Source organism: Callospermophilus lateralis, chromosome 6, assembly GCF_048772815.1.
Source record: "Callospermophilus lateralis isolate mCalLat2 chromosome 6, mCalLat2.hap1, whole genome shotgun sequence".
Lineage (NCBI taxonomy): Eukaryota > Metazoa > Chordata > Mammalia > Rodentia > Sciuridae > Callospermophilus > Callospermophilus lateralis.
Window position 1 is genome coordinate 56023556 of NC_135310.1, and position 21815 is coordinate 56045370.

The 21815-nt window shown below is 38.8% G+C and overlaps 1 protein-coding gene across 1 annotated transcript in view; it reads right to left on the minus strand.

Annotated features, from left to right (window-relative positions):
* LOC143401871 (uncharacterized) overlaps window positions 1-10741 on the minus strand; it is a 136378-nt gene extending 125637 nt beyond the window's left edge. Inside the window, exons 1-5 of the mRNA XM_076859463.2 lie at window positions 10605-10741; window positions 6912-6984; window positions 6564-6674; window positions 1564-1677; window positions 508-702 (exon numbers count right to left, since the gene is read on the minus strand). Of these exons, the coding sequence (XP_076715578.2) occupies window positions 508-702; window positions 1564-1677; window positions 6564-6674; window positions 6912-6984; window positions 10605-10741 (630 nt within the window). The remainder of the gene's footprint in view (window positions 1-507; window positions 703-1563; window positions 1678-6563; window positions 6675-6911; window positions 6985-10604) is intronic.
* Between the last annotated feature and the right edge of the window lie 11074 nt (window positions 10742-21815).

Below are 21815 nucleotides of genomic sequence, written 5' to 3' on the forward strand. Positions count from 1 at the left end.
CTGTGACCCTCCAGCCTGAGTTAGGTCCTCTTCTCTGTGCCTTTACCTCATACTTGCTTAGTTTACTTTGTCTTACACCATTGTATTTCAGTAAAAGTTTACTTGCCCTGCCTGCCTGGGACCTCATTACCTTTCAGCAAAGACCACATTTTGCTGTGTGGCCTAGGATAAGTAGCTGGCAGACTTTCATTAAATATTGCTGACTAACAAAGTGGACCTCGGTTGAAAAGCATAAATCTTGAACAGAAAACAGGATGAAAACAGGAAGTTACAAAGTGAATGGGAAATAGTACATCTGAGCCATCTTTGAAAGAGCTGAATTAATGCAGTGATTTCAACAGAGCAAGTTTTTCAAAAAATTCCAGTGACTCATTGCTTTCCTGACCTTTTTAGAGCAGGTAGAGTACAGAAACCCTGACAAGGCGACGCTAGGTGACAGATACGAGAAAACAGTATTGTGGCCATTCGTGGGAGTGCACCACAGAGTCACGTGAGCATCTGACATACCTGCAGATAGTGATGAACAGTCCTGAAAGAGTGTAGGTGACACACTAACCACCTTGTGTAAATTGTCACATCTTCCAGCATCACTAAGTTAGGAGGATTCTTTTTTCCCATAAGGAAGTTTTCTCGAGCAATGGATAATCTTTCAGCTCTCTGGACAGCATCACTGTATTCCTGCATAATGTGGCCAACTCGTTTCTGTTTAAGAGAGATAGGAAGACAGAGCTTGGCATTGGCAAGCCTTATTCTCTGTGCCACTGGCTTCCAAGCATAGGGGAATGATGTCTGGGGGCCAAATAAAGGGTGAATCCCAAAGTTCCACCATACTCTGAATTTGACTGATAAAGGCAGTGTTCATATTCTTAATTAGGACTTTGAAAGAGAAAGACTGCAGACAGTGCATGAGGAGATTTAGTTACTGAACTCAGCTCCTGAGCTGTCACCTACAGCAGCGGAAGCCAAGCCTAGAGAGAAACACACATATTCTATCATATAAAACTTTCTTCATATCTCATTCTTAAAAAAGGAACCATTATCTTCTGTCACTAGCAGAACAGGCAAAAAGATGCACCAATCGATTCCTTTCCTATCTTTATCAGTGATTTAAAAACATGGACAAGCTTATTGACCATTATTTTTATCATAAAAAAATAGCCCACAGAAGTTAGCCAATCCCCCAAAAACAAATGCCGAATGCTTTCTCTGATATAAGGAGGCTGACTCATAGTGGGGTAGGGAGGGGGAACATGGGAGGAATAGATAAATTCTAGATAGGGAAGAGGGGAGTGAGAGAAAGGGAGGAGGCAGGGGATTAGCAAGGATGGTGGAATGTGATGGACATCATGATCCAAAGTGCATGTATGAAGACACGAATTGGGTGTTAACCTACTTTATATACAAACAGAGATATGAAAAATTGTGGTATATATGTATAATAAGAATTGTAATGCATCCCGCTGTCGTGGATTTAAAAAAAATTATACACACACACACACACACACACACACACACACACACATGAAAAAAAATAGCCCACAGGTACTGTTCATGGTTTCCTACCTTGTAAAGAGGATAGAGTTGCTCCATGGTCTTACTGTGCTGGCAAAACCTCTTCCACCTAACCATGTGTAAATATTTACACTGGGCCAACTGGGTAATTCTCTCTGTGTAATACTTTAACCAAAAAGAAAAAAAAAGCACTTAGCAGAACACTAGTGTAATAGGAAGACTGACTTAAGTCTTAAGAACACAAATTTTAAAAGTCGGGGAAGAAAGAACACAAATAATAGGTAAATCAAACTCTGATTGTTTTAGAAAAATGTACTTTTCTACATGAAGACCATAAAATTAAGAAGTCTGGCATATGATACCATTCAAACTTAAATAAAGCATGTAGAGACTTCTAAATTTTCCTGATCTGTTGCCCAGTGAATAGTTTATAAGCTCATTTATAAATTATAGAACAATCTTAGCAGTTATATTAAGGCCTATCAAATTATCCAATGTAGGCTTAAATTTTCTATTAAGAACTGAAATTATGATTCAAAATGCAAAGTACAATACAGGTAATATTAAAGCTTTTAACCTCAGATCAGAAGTTTTATTTACACTTAAAAATATTAAATAAGAGCTGGGGTTATGGCTCAGTGTCAAAGCGCTTGCCTAGCACGTGTGAGGTACTGGGTTCGATCTTCAGTACCACATAAAAATAAAATAAAGGTATTTTGTCTGTCTACAACTAAAAAATAAAATAGTTAGGGGCTAGGATTGTGGCCAGCAGTAGAGAGCTTGCCTAGCATGTGCGAAACACTGGGTTCGATCCTCAGCACCACATAAAAATAAATAAAATAACGGTATGTGTCCAACTACAACTAAAACAATATTTTTAAAAAGTAGTTAAATAAGCCAGGCATTGTAGCACATGCCTATAATCCCACAACTCAGGAGGCTGAGGCGGGAGGATAACAAGTTTGAGGCCAGCCTCAGCAACTTAGGGAGACCCTTTTTCAAAATAAAAAGGGCTGGGGATGTAGCTCAGTGGTAAAATACCTCTGGGTTCAATCATCAATCCTCACACTGAAAAAAAAAAAAAGATTAGATAATCTTTTGAAAATGTTTTATGTCTAATAATAAAAATAATTCTGGCTATGATAGAATAACTGGGACTAGCTCTATCATGTCCTTCCATCATAAACAAGTAGAAAATTGGAAAAAATAGGGGCTGGGATTGTGGCTCAGTGGTAGAGTGCTCATTTAGCACATGCGAGGCCCTGGGTTTGATCCTCAACACCACATAAAAATAAATAAACAAATAAAGGTATTGTTTCTAACCACTTCCAAAAAATAATTTTAAAAATGTTAAAATAAAAAAAGAAAATTGGAAAAAATATACAAGTCAACTGTTTTCTGACCATGAATAGGACTATAACACCTACAAGAAGGAAACAAATAATGTCAGACTCCTGTCACCCTGCAGTTTCTGAGACATGGAAAGGAACAAGGAATCCCAAGCAGAGTAAGTATTCTCTCTGAGTTAAGAAGGGAGAAAGTGAAATTTGTAAGTGGAGTCAGGAGTTTGCAGAGTGGAATACTAGAGAGGGGAAACTAGGTAGAGAAAGGACTCCAGAAATATGCAGCAATCCCTTGAAGTCTGTGGCTGAATATCTAGCCAGGTGTGTAGAGGGTGAAACTCCACGTTGCTGCACCAAGGAGAACTGACTGGGGTGTTGTAAACTGAACAGATGTCCAAGATCCACCCAGCCAGAGCAAAGGAGCTTCACTGGGTACCAGATCTTCACTGGGACCTGGGACATTCAGTGGACACAACAGGGGCTTCATTAATAAGGACAAACTGTGACTATAGTAAAGTTATTCTAAAACCACTCTAACAAACTTAAAAGCAAAGCTTGAAAGGATTAAACTGATATATAACTTAAAAGTCTGCTGGAATAAAATTCCAACACTCACTCTAAGGAAAATACAAACTCTGGCAACCAGGAATGAAAAGTTGACAATTTTCAGCAATCAAAATTTATTAGAGGGCTGGGATTGTGGCTCAGTGGTAGAGCGCTTGTCTTGCATGTGTGAGGCCCTGGGTTCGATCTTTAGCACCACATTAAAAAAAATAATAATAAAAATAAAGATATTATGTCCATCTAAAACTAAAAATAGAATTTTAAAAAGTTATTAGATATGTAAAGTAGCAGGAAAACATGATCCTTAAGCAGAAGAAAATTAGTGATGAGAAACAGACCCAGAAAAGACAAAGGTGATTAAATTAACAAACAAGCACATTGTTTTCTTTTCTTTCCTTTTAAATTCCCCACTGCTCTAGGACTGAACCCAGGATCAGTGAGTCACATCCCCATTCCTTTTGTATTCTTCATTTAACTGACCTCAAACTCGTGATCTTCCTGCCTCAGCCTCCCCAGTGGATGGGACTATAGGCATGCACCACAATGTCCAGTTCAAACAAGAACTTTAAAAAAACTTAATATAAATATGTTCAGCATGATTGAAGATTGAAAGGAAAATGTGAACATAATAAAGAAAGAGATGGTAAATGTTAAAAAGAATCAATTGGAACTTCTGTAAATGAAAAACAAAGTATCTAAAATGAAAAATTGAGTGGATGGTATTAAAAGCAGATCAGATATTACATAATAAAAGTTGGTGATCTTGAACTGGGGATGTGGCTCAGTGGCAGAGTGTTTGCAAGGCACATGCCAAGCCCTGTAATCAATCCCTAGTACTGAAAAAAAAAAAAAGAAAAAAAAAAAAAAAGTTGGTGAACTTGAAGACACAGCAATAGGAAATGTATAAAATGAAACACTAAGGGGGAAAAAAAAGACTAAAAAATTTAACATAGTCTCAGTGATCTATGGAACAATATGAAGTGGTTTAACAGAGTATAATTGCAGTGCCACAAAGTGGTTGCAGACAGACAATATATATGAAGAAATAATGAATGAAATATAGTTGGTTACTACTTGCAACAGTTTTCCCAAACTCATGAAAACAATAAACCCACAGTCTAAGGAGTTCAACTAACTACAAGTAAGAGAAATAATACACATTATAATAAAATAGCTAAAGATCATTAAGAGAAAATCTTAAAAGCAGCCAGAGGACAAAAAGATGTTCTGAAATAAAAATTATGCAAAACAAAAGAATAATGGAGCAACATCTTTCAAGTAAAGAAGAGAAAAAAATCAACCTAGGATTCTATATTGAACAAAAATATCTTTCTAAAATGAAAGGAAATACTCAATGGCAGAGCACATGCCCGACATGTGAAAGGTCTTGGGTTCAAATCCCCAGTATCACACGCACATGCACACGCGCGCGCACACACACACACACACAAAAAAAAAAAAAAACATAAAGAAATAAATAAAAGAAGAATAATTTTTTTGCAAAACAACAGACTGTGAGAATTTGTCCATAGGAAACCTGCACTAAAGAAATGTTAAAGGATTTTCTTTAAACAGAAGGCAAATGATATATGGAAATTTATAGTGTACTAGAGTTTCTCAACCTTAGCTCTATTGACATTTGGGACTGGATAATTCTTTGCTGTGGGAGGCTGCTCTGGGCATGGCAGAATGTGTAAAAACACCCAGGGCAAAGTATCTCCAGACATTGACAAATGTCTCAAAGTGGACAAAATGTCTATTATCTTACCCTCTTCATCAACTCTCTCCATGGAGACCCACTGATACATACAAGGGTGGAATTAAGAATGCAAGAAATCGTAGGTAAAAATAATCCTAAGTTAACAACAGCAGTATGACTTGCAAATAGAATCTCAGTATCTTTTGTTTCTTTGTGGTTAACTTAATTGCTAACTAGTTGCTAAAGAACTTATTTGTGGCTGGCACACTGACTCACACCTGTAATTCCAGCTACTTGGGAGGCTGAGGTAGAAGGATCACAAGTTCAAAGCCAGCCTCAGCAATTTAGCAAGACCCTGACTCAAAATACAAAATACAAAAAACTGAGGCTGGGTGCAGTGGCACATGCTTATAATCCCAAAACTTGGGAGGTTAAATCAGAAAGATCACAAATTTGAGGCCAGCCTCAGCAACTTAGTGAGCTCCTGTTTCAAAACAAAAATAAAAAGAACTGGAAACATAGCTCAGTGATAAAGTACCCGTCAGTTCAATCCCAGCACAGAAAAAAAAAAAAAAATTGTCTTGGGCCTGAAAATATTGCTCAGTGGTAGAATGCTTGCCTAGCATGTGCAAAGCCCTGGGTTTGATCCTCAATATCATTTAAAAAAAAGAACTTATTTGTAAGCATAGGGGATGTAACTCACAACACGTGAGTAAAGAATGAAGAATTTTAAAAATTAAAATTATAAATGCTTAGTATAAAAACATTTAGAGGAAATGTATTATCCTGCCATCCAAACATAGTGATTGTTAACTTTCTGGTCTGTATCCACCCAGTAATTCTTCTATACATATTTGACTGTTATTATCACATACACCTGTGAGTATTGTTTCTAACCACTTCCAAAAAATAATAAAAAAAAATGTTAAAATAAAAAAAGAAAATTGGAAAATTAATTATTATATTAATTAAGATTATATTAACAATAATTCCTTAGGCTAAAAAAAGGGTAAATAGTAGAACGATATTCTACTAAGTACCACACTGCTTTTCTAAGCTCTTTTTCATCCTGGTAGGTAGATATTTAGGTGATTCCAATTGTTTACTTTTATTACAATGTTGTAATAATAATCTTTATGGAAAAAATTTTTCCATTTTGAGTTATTTTCTTAAGAAAAATTTCTGGAAATGTCTTTCCTAGATTAGCCAACAGTCTCTGGAAGGCTGAAACTGTCTCAACGTTGCATTGCCCCACATAAGCACAGGAAATGTTTAGTAGGAACTTACAGTGTGCCTAAACTGAACTGCGGTGTGGTATAACTGCACTCACACTAACCAAGTTCCGCAAACTACACATGTGTAGGAAAACCTACCAGAAAGCTGGCTTTGTTCATAAATTTCTACTAAATTCCAGCTGTGTTTTTGAATTGCAAAGGGACCCTTACCTGCAGCAGAAGCAAAGGCAAATTTTCAGGTGTGTACTCTCTTCTTAGGCAGCTCTCTAGCTCCCTCTGCAGGACATCTGCCTGAATAACAAGGGGCTTCGGCTCAGCCACCTAAATCCAAAAACTAATTTTAATATCCCAAATGGAAGAACTATAAAATTTCAAATCTCCAAGAAAACAGCGGCCTGCTCTTATTCAGCAGGGATATTTTGTTGGGATGTTTTATTATCGTACACAGTGTCAATAACATCAGCTGTTTGATTGCAAAAATAAACTTTCCTTGCTAAATTTCCAAGTTAGCAAAATCAAATTTATTGTTGTGTTGAAAAGGTCCACCATTACCCTCACCTGTAAGGTTTTCTTCAGCGCCAGTTCCCTTTCTCTTCTAAAGTAAGAGATGTCCTTTGGTATTTGAACAGAGCTGCAGAAAGATTTATGCAACAGAGCTGTAATCACAGAAGCTGTAATCAGATTATAGCTGGGCCTTGATTAATCTGTAACTCTTCACAACTGCTCCTTCTCAAATAAGTATATCATATTATAGTAGATTATGGAGGGCATGTACAGGCCACATTCTTGTGTCTTAGAATCTTTCTCTCACAGACCTGATATTGGCTAACCCTTTCCCCAGGGTAATTTCTCTCTCCTTTTCCCCCACACAAACATGGTCTGTCCTTCTATTCATAATTTGCCTCACTATTTCCTACTCCAGAGTCCAGAGAGGGACATATTGTAAGAATTTTTATTTCCCCTGCCTTTATTCCTCCAGGAATATCTCTGCCTTAATCTTTCCAGGAACCTTATCTCTAACAAGCACCGAGCTTTACCAAATCTCCCTCTTGCCCTAGTTGACACATGGCACTGGTATCTTGTAAAATTTTTTAAATGTTTTTTACTTTTGTGTTCTTGCTGAATTACCTGAAGGTGAAAGTGACCTTAAATATCAAACAGGAAACACTCTAAGAATTATTGTACCCAAGTTTTCTGCCTCAGGAAGACTATTGATCTGTAGGATAAGCAGACTTAGAAGAAGTGCCTGGGGCTGGTGCAACCTGATGGACCCTGGTCAAGCCCCGCCGTGATGAGCTGTTCTCATCAGGGACTCTCATGCAGGCAGCATAAGCTGCAGGTCCAGGTAAGCAGGTGGGGTCTGGTCAGCAAGAGCAGGGCTCTCCCTGTCGGGTTTAAGATGCATCCCAAGGCTTAGCAACATTGAAACACCAGGGGACAGTAACCCTGATGCAGATGCCACTTTCTCAAGATGGGATGTTGTAGACATTGGCAAAGGAGCCACAGCAGGTAGTTCTGGAACACATGAAATGACCTAGAAATTTTGAGGGAGGTAGAAGCACTGAAATTTAGGTTCCTATTCTTCATACGATCCTACTTGTCCAGATAAGTTGTTTGTTTTTCCAGCACTGGGGACTCAACTCAGGGGTGCTCCAGCACTAAACTACATCCCCAGAATTTTTATTTATTGTTATTATTACTTTTAAAATTTTAAAACAGAATCTCATTAAATTGCTGAGGCTGTCCTCAAACTTGCAATCTTCCTGCCTCAGCCTCCCAACTTACTGGAATTTCAAGTGTGGCCTATCAGGCCGGGTCCCACAGAGAAGTTTTTAAACTTCTTGTTAGTTTGTACTCTTGCCAGCAAGTGGTTCTGTGAAAAGAACAGGGCGTTGACAGGAGATTGGTCAACTGCATGAATCTAAGCAACTCATTTAGACACTCTGTGTCAAATTTCTCCCTCTGAAGCTGGGGGCATTGCCTCCCTTAACTTTCTCCTGGTACCTTGGCTTTGATGGGAAAAGAAAGAAGCAAACTCTGAAAAGGGCTTGAGAGTAAATATGTTAACAAATCAAAGGTGTAACTTGCATCTTGGCCACAGCCTCAAGGAGGAGGAGAGGCAGTGGCCAACCAGAAAGGAGATAGGCTACTCGACAGGGAAAACAGAAGAAAACTTCCTGGCCCTCTTGTCTCCTCATCTTTGGCAAACTGGGAGACTGGGCAGGGTCCCAGGCTTGGCTGCCCAACCCTCTCACTCAGATCACATCGTTCCTCTCAGTAAACCTCAAAGTGCCTGGGAGTGACCTAAAAGCGGCTGGTGAAACTAAGTGATATGTACACTGACCCACAAATAGAGATTCACGCCTGTATGTCCATTTACCATACAGCCATACACTTATTCAATCAGCAGGCACATAGGAAACACAACCATTGCAAAGTCCAGGGCTTATGAGTTGAAATGAGGACGAGAATGGGCGGGGGAGGAAGGGGAGGGTGGAGATAAAGAAAGAAAGATGATTTTTTTCAGTGCCCTGGGAATACTTATTGGGAGTGGATACTTCCATTTTCCTTGGACTCCGGAACATAGCACAGTACTGGTGCTATGTTCTTACTAACAATCCGAGTGGTTTGGGGGAGTAGAGAAATATGGGTACCCAGGAATTCCCACTGAAACTGGGGAGGAAAAGGCTTTGCTGCTGATTACGCTTCACTAAAGCTCAGGAGACTGGTTTGCGAGGGAACAGGTTCTACTGAAAGCCAATGAGAAGAGAGAAGACTTTCTTTCTCATAGAGGGTGTGGAAAGCTTTTATAAGAGAGGGGCATAGAGGGATGGAAGCCAGGGAATATAATTTGTAGATTTAGCTTGGCTGTGTCTATCTAGTCACAGAGTCTTGGTCTAATTTCCTTGGTGACTGTCCCCAGCATGAGAAAGTTTTCCGGTCTCTGTAGGAGGACGTTCAGGAGCTATTTCATCTTCAGTGTGCCCTAAAAGGGCTTTCTCAAAGCCTTTACACTTGCCTAACTCTCTTGACATGTAATTTGTAATAATACCAACATTTTATTTTTGCATATGAAAAACTTGGTTTTTTTCTAGTTGTCAAAATGCTTTAACATGCATTATGTCATTTGATCCTCACAACCTAATAAAGGAGGAAAGGCACACACTTTTTAAAAATATATGTTTTTAGTCTTTGATGGACCTTTATTTATTTATTTTTTATTTATATGCAGTGCTGAGAATCGAACCCTGTGCCTCATATATGCTAGGCAAGTGCTCTTCCACTGAGCCACAACCCCAGCCCTGGGTACATATTTTTTCTTTTACTTCATTTTTCAAATAAATAAACCAAATTTGAGAGAAATTGTGATTTACATGGGTCACAATCTTTCCATTTCCTCTTACAACTGCAATAGCTTTAAAGACCTATCACAACACAGACCAAGTAATAGTTCTTCAGAATCGTCTTTCGAATGAAGCGCTAATTCACCAGGTTACTGCCTATTCCAATCTCCTCTCCATATTGCTCACCATCCACCTTGTGCTTACTCTAACCAACAGAGTTTTCATGTTGTTCCTTTTGATGAATTATAACAGAAACAAAAAAATGTGAAGACCCAGGGCCCATGAGACTCTCCACTTAGGGACTGATCTGGCTACCCTGTTTGATAGCTCTCATTGGCAACATTTACCCTATAAAAGATCACCTAATCCAACAGCATTTTGTAGAATTCATTATGAAATATTTAGCATTATTTCAGGTTTTAAATTTCTCATCCAAATCAAGATCAAACTCAGTTAAAATGTTATAAGATGAAGTCTCTTTATGGAATATGATTTCTATAATAGCTTCTGGAACTTTAGGATGGTAGTGTTCGTGAACATGTAGGAACATTTCCCCACTTTCTTCAGTGAGACATTGATTGTTCTAACCTGCCTTAACAAATCTAGAATGTAGGAAAACTTTAGGGGGAACAGTTATATTAGAAAAGCGCAATTGGTCTATGTCTGTACCACCCTGAATGCTCATGATCCTGCCTGAGCTCAAAAGCTATGCAGGTCTGAGCCTGGTTAGTATTTGGGTGGAAGAAAGGGGTGCCGAAACTGCTGTTGTATGTCATTTGTCTGAGTTTGAGATCATGTCAATTGTCCAGGTAAAAAAAAAAGAGGAGGGGGAGGACTGATGGAGATTACGGAGTAAGAGCGGGAGGTAAAGCCCTGAGGACCACACTTTCTCACTCCTACTATTTACCTGTAAGCTCCATGAGCTGCTCCTTGAAGGGTCTCTTGTTCTTCTATTTCAGACTTCAGTTCACTCAATTGCACTGCCAGTTCTTTCTCCAATAGCTGGGTCCTCTCTGTGGAAGTGATCTTATAAATTTCATCCATGTTTCTCATTTGCTCTTTTTCCATATCCCTGAAAAAAGGAGAGCATAAAGCTTGTGGCTGACTTCCCCAGCAACCATTATCCGGCCCGTGGGACTTGATCTTTCTCTAAGAAATAATGTCAACTTCATGGAAAAACATGCTTTTGCAATTTGAAGGAACATTCGGCTTAGACTGTTGTTCATTTATAATTTATTACCATTATGTAAATAGTAGAGAAAAAGTAGGTTAGACTCTCCATTCACCAAAATCACCCGCTAAAAATTGGCAAATGTTAGGAGAAAACATAGGGTCAACACTCCATAACATTGCTTGCAGGCACTGACTTCTTAAACAAGATCCCTAAAGCTCAAGAAATAAAACAAGAATCAATAAGGGAGATGCTACCAAATTAAAAAGTTTCTGCACAGCAAAGGAAGTGATTGAGAGCATTGGTACCACCAGTGATGAGAACCAATCAGGGCCAAGTTCCATTTCCCCAGATGTGACAATGGAACACTGGAGACTCCAAGGTAAGCACAGAAGGCAAGTTTTATTTAAAGGATAGAACAGAGACAGACTTCTCCCCAGAGAAGGGGTCCAGAGCTGGTATCCAAAGCTGGGGTAGTGTTCTCCCCCTTTTATACATTTTAGATTTTCTTTGTTCTCATGCCCTTTTCCCCCTTATCTTGCTTTTCTCTTCTCCCCATCCTGCTTACGTGACCAGTGATCAGGAGATGAGCCAAAAGGTGAGAAGGAAGCCCTCCAGGTGTAACTTTCTACATCTGCTCAAACAGGTAGCCCTGGAGATGCTTGTTACAGCCCTTTGGGAGGAACTGTTCCCATAGGCAGGTCACCTTGGTAATGGGTGGAGGGGGAAGGGCTTTGTAAATGTCAGCTTTGGATTTTCTTTTCTTTCCTTTCCAACCAGCCCCCATCTTCCCAATCGAACCCAACTGTTTATTAACTATACTGACGGCCATTTGTTTCCCAGCTTCAGCATGAAGAGAGAACCTACAAAATAGAAGAAAATTTTTTTACCAGCTACTGCTCTGACAGGGCAGTATACAGAGAACTCAAAAAACTTAATACTGATAAATGGATGGAAATGGAGAACATCATGCTAAATAAAAGAAGCAGATTCAAAAAATCAAAGGTTGAATGTTTTCCCTCCCGTGGAAGCTAGAGCAAAATAAGGGGAAAAAGAGCAGGGATCAGATGTCATGAAGATATAGGGAAGATCAATGGAGTGGAAAAAGGAAATTGAGAGGGAGAAAGTATAGGAAAGAGGAGGAAATGCAAATGAATTTAATAAAATCGCATTGTGTGCATATATAAAGATACCACAGGGAATTCCACCTTTATGTATATACTGTAAATAGTAGAAAAAAAGTAGGTTAGACTCTCCACTCACCAAGATCACCCTCTAAAAATTGGCAACTGTTAGAAGAAAATATAGGGTCAACACTCCATAAGACTGGTTGCAGGCACTGACTTCTTAAACAAGATCCCTAAAGCTCAAGAAATAAAACAAGAATCAATAAGGGAGATGCTACCAAATTAAAAAGTGATCAAAAATAAATAAATGAGTGAAAGGAAGATCAATAAAATAGAAGAAGGAAAATAGTGGGAGGTTGGCGGGGGGAGTGGGGAAGAAAGGGAGTAAATCAAATTACATGCATGTATGATTTTGTCAAAATAAACCCAACTACTGTGTATGACTACAATGGTATAACAACAACAACAAAAAATTGTCTGCTGAATTGGTACCATATAAATGACAATGAACAACGAGGACTTCCTATTTTGAAATGAGACCAATGCAGGGGAAGGACAAGATGATTGGGGACCCAAATAGAGGTCATGCCCTGTGTGAAGAGGTTATCTTCTTTACCCAATGGTATCCAAAGTCCCATACTGCCTCAGGAATCGCCAAAAGCACCAGGCAGGGGACATGTCCCTGAATCCTACGGAAAAAAAGCATCTTTCAGTCTGAAAAATCCACAAACTCTAACAGAGCCCAGGCAAAGGCAAAGAGAACAGATCTACAAAAGATACCATTAGCATTTCTACCCTTCTGGCAAGGCACTGAGGCAATTGAAATTAGTGTGATGTGTAGAAAATGAAGGAATCCTGTATTTCCTGGTGCTATTTTTCTGGGAGTGGTGGTGCACTCCTGATCCAGGCCACTGGGTGATACGTGATACCACCAGTTATCCAAGCGGAGTTCTGCTCCCTCAAGCACCCTGAGTCAAGCATATAATGCAGGGTTTGCTTTAAAAGGAGTAACACACACCTCTCCCGGAAGGGAGAAGGGAGCCAAAGTTGTATCCTGGTATCCCAAGAAGTGAGAATGTCTAGCCCCTTTTATACATCCTAGATTTCTTTGTTCTTTTGCCTCCCCCCACCCCTTATCTCTCTCTTTCCTGCATAAGTGACTAAGCTCAGGAGATGGCCCTTGTGGGATGGCCAAAAGGTGAGAAGCAGATGGGCAGGGGGAAGAGCCAATGGAGTCATCCAGGCAGGAAGCAGCCCCAGAGACAATAATTAACAACTTTTATTACTCCCTGTAGGGAGGGACAATTCCTGGGACAGGCTACTTTAGCAACAGGTTGGAGCAGGGGCAGGTTATCTTTTTTTTTTTTTCTAATAATTTTTTAGTTGTAGGTGGACACAATGCCTTTATTTTTATTTAGTTATTTTTATGTGGTGCTGAGGCTCAAACCCAGTGCCTCCCTCGGGCTAGGCCAACGCTCTCCCACTGAGCCACACAGAACCCCTGCCCCTAGGGGCAGGTTATCTCCATGAGGGTGGAAGAAGGTCTCTAAAGACATTAACATTTCAATCCCTCAGGGATGGTCTCCAAACTGGCCTCCATTCTCTCTATCTGACTGACTATCTGCACTGACTGCCTGTCTTTAATTCTGGCTTCTTCGGGAGGCTGCAGCAGGAGGATCTCAAGTTCATGGCAAATTCAAAGCTGTCCTGGGCAACTTGGCAAGATCCTATCTCAAAAAAGGGTAGGGGAGGGAGGGGTGTCTGGAGTTGTAGCACAGTAGAGTTCAGTGGTAGAGCACTTGCCTGGCATGTATGAAGCCCTGGTTTGGACCTCAGTACCACCAATGAAAGAGAGTGAGCCTTTTTTTTCCTCTAGTTTCTGAGGATTTGAACTTAAAACTGAAAACTAGCTCAGCATTCATTGATAAAGGAATGAATTAAACCTATAAGGACAGATCCATAGTACTTAGTATTCTTCCCTTAAATATGTTTTCCCCCTTTGACCATTTAAAATATACAAAAATTACAAAGAAATTAATAGTAACCCCATGAGGCTGGGGCTGTAGCTCAGTGGCAGAGCACTTGCCTTGGATGTGAAAGGTACTGGGTTCAATCCTTAGCACCACATAAAGGCATGCTGTCCATCTATAGCTACAAAAAAATTAAAAAAAAATAGTAACACCATAAAATCACTGGATATGATCTAACTATGTTAATGTTCTCACATTCATATGTTTTCATATATATTTACCTATGTGTGGGTATATGTATGTGGACATGAAATTCCTCGCTTCGGTATAAATAAATTCTGTGAATTTTAAAAATGGTCTCTGTTCCAGTTTTGACTGTGGGGGTTTATCAGGTGAGAATGTGTGCCTCTTGCCCCACCTTCAGGTTCTCAAAGATTTGTGGAGATTATATTCTAAATACTGTGAATGACAGTTATTGCTGACATCTAATCTGCTTCAACTAGAACATGGGTATGTACAATATTCTCTCCACATAGCTAGAGTGTTTATCCATAGGGTTTTTTTAAAATTATTATTTGTTTGAAGACATGAGCTTCTGGCTATGCAAAATATTCCAAGGATGGAGAGCTGTTTATCATGATCATGAAGCTGGATGCAGTGGCGCATGCCTGTAATCTCAGTGACTGGGGAGGCTGAGGCAGGAGGATTGGGGATTCAACGTCAGCCTCAGCAACTTAGCGAGACCCTAATAACTCAGTGAGACCCTGTGTCTAACTAAAATACAAAATAGGACTGGGGATATGGCTCAGAGGTACAGAGCCACTGGGTTCAATCCCCAGTGCAAAAACAAAAACAAAAACAGCATGATCACCATCCATGCATATTTGGGTTTGGAAGAAAATTATACTTGTGCATTAAATGTGTTTTCTTCATTTTGACTGTCTATATTCGACTTCCTGATTTTACCAATGGATAAAAATAGTGGATAATTTCCACCCCACTCCCATCTGGTTCACAGTCAAGACAAATTCAACAGAACTTTTAAGTACCTGGTGTCCATATTCTAATTTACAATGACCCACAAGTCCAGAGACCCATGAATTGCAGGGGATTCAGTAGATGATGTGTTTCTGCCTGTACCTGCCCTCCACAAGGAGGAATAAAGTCACTGTTAATTCATGTGTCCGAGATTTAAAATATTTAAACCTTTTTTCCTTTTTGACCTTCCTAGATTTTCGTTTTTCCTTTCAGAGATATTTTATTTTTTTCCAGGTAATCTGCTGCTGTTTAACAATTTAGCCTGTGGAGATGTTTTGTGTAGCACATCTACAGGTCTATGTGGAGGCTTCCTTTGAGAGTCCATTTGTTCTTTCTGTAATTATTAAAAATGGAAACGAGCATCCATGTTCAGTGTAGACCGTGAACCTGCTGAGTTATAAATCTGCCATGTGGGGCTCGCTGCTGGAGCTTATTAAAATGCACTGTATGGCTCTTAGCAAAAGTCAAATGTTGTTATGAAAAATATTTGCCACTTGGCAGTGTCCTTTCAAGTTGGACAGTTAAACAGCTGCCTTAACAGCTGCATTCCAACCGGCTGCCAAGAGCAGCAGCAACAGAAACTGGCTGATTCTTTTCCCTGAGGACAGATATTCTGCCTCCACTTCCTGGTCAGTTTCAACACTTCACAACTCAGAAATGAGAACATTTAATCCTGCACTGTCTAGCTTGCTGTGCTTAAGGACAGTATTCAGAAAATTAACATAAGGAGAGGTTAGTCTTAGACAACTGTCCACAAAATGGATCTGACTCAGAGGAATCCATAGCTGCTGAGCACTAGCTTCAAAGAGACAAATGTTTATGTGGGATGGGAGAGAGTGGAGAGAATGGTTCCTTTTATTGAGCAATTACTGTGTGTCAGGCAAACTGGATTCTCATTTAGTTAAGGAAAAGAGCTTCTCATAAATTTCTTCAGTAGCATTTTTATTAAGTACATTTAATTAACTATTTGTTACTTTTATATGTTGAAAGTAGTGGTAAAATTTAAACTCTAATAAGACAAAGATAGATTATCTTAGCAGAGTTGGGAAGTGTTCAGTGAGTGGCTGGAATAAACTTGGATGGAGATAAAGTGGGCATGTTTAAGAGAGTAACAGTGAGTACCTTTACACCCTGCCAGGAAATGGATAATGTGTGTTAAATATTTCAAGGTATCTACTAAAAGAATAGAAATGCAACTTAGAGCTTCCCAGACAAGTGGGAGTGAGGGGATGGGATAGGACTTTTAAATCCAACAAAAGGCAGGAAAAGGGGTAGGGAAAATTGGTAGAAATAAGTTCAAATATATCAGTAATTATAATAAATGTAAGTGGATTAAGGCTATCTATCAAAAGACATAAATCACAGCTTCAAGTGTTCTTAAGATCCCTCAATTTTGGTGATGTGATGTACCAAAAAACAGTAATGATTTTTATTATAGCAAATGGCAGAATTTAAACTGATAAGTATGCTGACCCTATATCACAGTGGAGAACCTCAACCTTCTTCATGAAGCTTCATGCACAGATAGATACTCTATGATCTTCCTGATCTATCATATTTTTAATGCATGGTCATCTTGATCATCAAATGTTCTTCCATGCTTGATGAAATTTTTCTATTTTTCCATTGCATGCCAGCTTCTTCATTAGTAGGGATATAGCTAAGCTGTTTTAACAAAAAGACACAATCATCAAAGTGGCTAAGTCTCTCTGCTATAACAGTGCTAATGTAAGGGACAGAGCAGGTTTGCTATGACTGGGCATTTGAGGACAGAGATTCCAAGTCTGCTCCATCATTCCCTAGACACTGTCCAGACAAACACATTAGGGTAGTTTCTCAGTGTAGCTGTGTAACGTGAGCTTTGTAGCAGGCACGTGGTATAGATATATTTGATGGTCTGAATTGAATAACCTGCTTTTATTTCTAGTTTTCGAGAATTCTTTTTTTCCTTAAAAGAATATTCAATTGTGTCAAATGCATCTGTTGAGATAATTGTGATCTTCTGTTATTGTGGTGAATTCCATGGATTTTGAAGTGTTAATCTAACATTATGTTTTTGAAATAAACTCCATATGGTCATGATTTTTTTTAATAGAAAAGTAGATCAAATTCTCTACTATGTTATATTAGGGTTTTTGTATTTAAATTTCTGAAATTAGCCTGTAATTTTCTTTTTTTTTTTTTTGGTCAAATTTTGGTCAAGTTTATGCTGGCCCCATAAAACAAGTTGTGAAGTAACTTTCTTCTCTATTTTCTGAAAAAAGAAAATGATTTGTAATACTTCTTCCTTAAATGGTTGAAATATTTCACCTGTAAAACATTTTAACATGAAGTTTTCTTTTCAGTACTGAGGATTGAGCCCAGGGGCACTTTACCACTGAGCTATATCCGTAGTCATTTTAAAAACTTGCAAAATTGCCCAGGCTGGCCTCAAACTTGTGATCTTCCTGCTTTCCGAGTAACTGTGATTACTGGTATCAGTTGCTGTGTCCAGCTTCTGAAGTTTTCATTAATAAACTCAATTTCTTTAACAGATATATTTTATATGTACATATATTATGCTTTCATATTTTGTATTCATTTTAATAATATTTTTAAAAAAACATTTGCCAGATGTCATCCGTGAAATGTGCATAAACCAAGTGGGCATGCAAGCCATTGGGTAGGAAAATCTGTCATCTGGGAACTCAAGTGGCACTCCTCCTGATTTGAGACTGCCCAGTTCATGTGATATCCTACCTAGCTCTGTCAGGTTCAGCACTGCACTGGAGCTGGGGTGACCCACTGGAGCCACACAGATACACAGCCTCTCAGAGATGGGTGTGCCTTCCAAGATGCCAATCAATGTGTTGACTGCAAGACACCATGAAGCAAGACTCCACCTGCTGAAACCTGAACCCTGCCTTTGTTGTACTCTCCCTTAAATAAAGGACCATTTTCTACTTATTGGGTTCTAGATCCCATCAGGGCTGGAGGACCTATCAGATGCTCTGCTTCCTCTTTATCTAATTTCTGGCTCTGTCTCTTATTTCTTTTCTTTTTTTTAATTAATTATTTTATTTAGGCATATATGATAGCAGAATGCATTTTGATTCATTGTACACAATCGCAGCACAACTTTACATTTCTATGGTTGTATATGATGTAGTGTAATACTATATATTAATATGGTAATGATGTCCATCTCTTCCACCATCTTTCCTGCCCCCATGCACCCTCTCTACCTTCTCTACCCTTTGCCCAAAGTTCCTCCATTTTTCCCATGCTTCCCCCAGTCTTTGTTAAGGATCAGCCTCCATTTATCAGAACATTTGGCCTTTGGTTTTTGCAGGATTGGCTTACTTCCCTTAGCATGATTATTCTCCAACTCCATCCGTTTACCTGCAAATGCCATGATTTTATTTTCTTTTAATGCTGAGTAATATCCCTTACTAAACATTTCAGATGTTCTTTTTCTCAGGTGGCTCACAACCTTCTGAACTGGAATCTACCCTGGCAGGGTGCTGGCCACCCTGTGATAAACATTCATATATAAAATATCTAAGTAGACAAATTTGGGGGATATAAGGTTGTTTAATACAGTCTCATATTTGTAACAGCTTAATTGAGATATAGTTAACACACAATACAGTTAACCCACATAAAATGTATAATCAATGGTTTTTAGTGTATACATGGATTCATACAGCCATCAATCACCACAATCAATTTTAGAACATCTCATCACTCTCTCTCCCCAAAAAAAGTCCGTTCCAATTAACAATCACTCCCTGTTTTTCTCTAAGCCATTCCTACTCAGTACACGGCATCCAATAACTTACTTTGTCTCCAAAGATTTGCCCATTCTAGACATTTCATATAAATAGAACTATACAGTATGTGGTCTTTCATGACCATCTTTCATTTAGCATAATGTTTTTAAGATTTGCCCATGTTTTAGCATGTATCAATACTTCATTCTTTTTAAAATATTTTTTTATTGTTGTCAATGAACTTTTATTTATATGCAGTGCTGAGCATCAAACCCAGTGCTTCACACATGCTAGGCAAGTGCTCTACCACTGAGCCACAAACCCAGCCCCACTTCATTCCTTTTTAATGACTGAATAACATTGCATTGTAACTTGGCTACACAATATTTCGTTTATTTACTCATTGGTTGGTGGACATCTGGGTTGTTTCCATTTGGGGGCCATTGTGAATAATGCTGTAATGAATTTTCAGGTACAAGTTTTCCTGTACATATGTTTTCATTTTCCTTGAGTATACATGCAGGAGTAGGATTGCTGGGCCAAATGATAACTGTCTGACCTACTGAGACACTTCCAGCCATTTTCCAAAGTGGCTGCACCCATTTACATTTTCATCACCAATGGGAGTATTCTAATTTCTCCACAGCCTTGGCAATACATGTTAGTTTTATTTTCCACATTATTTATTGATACATTACATATTTGTACATGCACACAATATAATAAAATTTGACCACTATCGCTCCCCAGCACTTCTTCCTCCCTCCCCACCTCCATTTCCTCTACTGATCTCCCTTTGATGTTCATGAGATCTGCCCCCACCTTTCTTTTCCTTTTTCCTCTCTAGTTTCTATCTATGAGAGAAAACAACATTTGACCTTCTGAGTTTGACTTATTTCACTTAATGTAATGGTCTCCAGTTTCATTTATTTTTCTGCAAATGACACAATTTCTTTTCTTTTTTTGGGAAGGGGGTACTGAAGAGTGAACCAGGGGCACTTAATCACTGAGCCACATCCCCAGCCTTTTTTATATTTTATTTTGAGACAGGGTCTTGCTAAGTTGCTTAGGGCCTCACTAAGTTGCTGAGGCTTGCTAAGAGCCACAGCCAAGTAATATGATGCATGGCATTTTTGGTTGAAAGCAAATGTCAGCAAGCCATTGAGATGATATGATTATGTTAAGATTTGCATTCATATGGATATTGGACTCCTGCTGTTCACCTCGGCCTGCTACTCCTGGAGAGTTCCCATTGGTTGGGGAAGTGCGGTAGGAGGGAATTCCGGAGGAGGAACTTCCTCTTGGGATGGGGAGCACCGCGTGCCTTGGTCGGCAATCTTCCCGGGAGTGTAGGGGGCATTGGCAGCAGTTTCAAAAATAAAGTTTGTTCCTGCTTAAGTGGCTCGTGATTTTGTGCCCAGCCAGTCTGCGGCAGAGGCTGACTTTGAACTTATGATTCTCCAGCCTCCCAAGCCAGTGGGATTTCAGGCATGTGCAACTAACTGTGCCTGGTTACTTTTATTTTTCTTTATGGCTGAATAAAATTCCATTGCGTATATGTAGCACATTTACTTTATCCATTCATCCACTGATGATCACCTAAGCTGGCTCCATAGTTTGGCTGTTGTAAATTGTGCTGCTATAAACTTGGGTATGCATATATCACTATAGTATGATGACCCAAACTCGTTAGGAAAAATACCTGGGAGTGGTATCACTGAGTCTTATGGCGGTTCTGTGCCTAGTCTTTTGAGGATCCTCTATGCTGACTTCTATAATGATTATACTAATCTGCAATGTAAGAATGTAAAAGTGTTCCTTTTTCTCCATATCCTCTCCAGTGTTTATTATTTGTGTTCTTGATGACTGCCATTCTGACTGGTATGAGATGAAATCTCTTATTGTTTCGATTTGCATCTCCCTAATTACTAATGATGTTGAACATTTTTTCATGTTTGTTGGACATTCATATTTCTTCTTTTGAGAAGTGTCTGTTTAATTCCTTTACCCAGAGATCCTGTCTCAAAATTAAAAAAAAAAAGAAAAAATACAGGGAGCAGGGAACGGTGGCTGGGGTTGTGACTCAGCAGTTAAGTGCCCCTAGGTTCAATCCCTGGTACAAAACAAAAAACAAAAAACTCCTTTGCCCATGTATTAATTTAGTTATTTAACTTTTTGCTGTAAAGTTCTTTTGAGTTTTTCATATATTCTAGATATTAATCCTCTGTCAGAAGAGTAGCTAGCAAAGATTTTCTGATTCTGTAGGTTCTGCACACTCCAAATTGTTTCCTTTGCCATCCCATTGATTAACTTTTAGCATTATTTCCTGAGCTTTAGGGGTCCTATTGAGAAAGTCATTGTTTAATGTCTATATGCTGGAGTGTTGATCCTGCTTTTTCTTTTGGGAGTTGCATAGTTTCTGGTCTAATTTCTAAGTCTTTGATCCATTTTAAGTTTTGTGCAGGGTGAGAGATAAGCTTCTAGTTTCACTTTTCTACATGTGGATAACCAGTTTTCCCAGCACCATTGTTAAAAAGGCTGTCCCCAATGTATGTTTTTGGCACACCTGTCAAGGATCAGATGACCACAGATGTTTGTCTTCTATTCTGTACAATTGGTTTGTCTGTCTGCTTTTATTCCAGTATCATGCAGTTTTTATTGCTATAGCTCTGTAGTATAATTTGAAGTCAGGTATTATGATGCCTCCAGCATCGCTTTTTTGGCTTAGAATTGCTTTAGCTATTCTGTGTGTTTCATTCTTCTAAATGAATTTTAGGATTGTTTTCTCCTAGTTCTGTGAAAAATGTCATTAGTATTTTGATGGGGAGATGTTACTGTCTTTTAAGATTTTAAATTTAAACCATTCTAATTGGTGTGAAGTGATGTGTCATTGTGGTTTTGGTTTGCATTTCCCAATGGCTAATGATATCAAACATCTTTTCATGTACTTACTAGCCATTTTTATGTCTTCTTTAGAAAAATGTCTATTCAGATCCTTTACTAGCTTTCAAATTTTGTTCTTTTTTATTGAGAAGTTGTGAGAATTCTTTATTTGTTGTA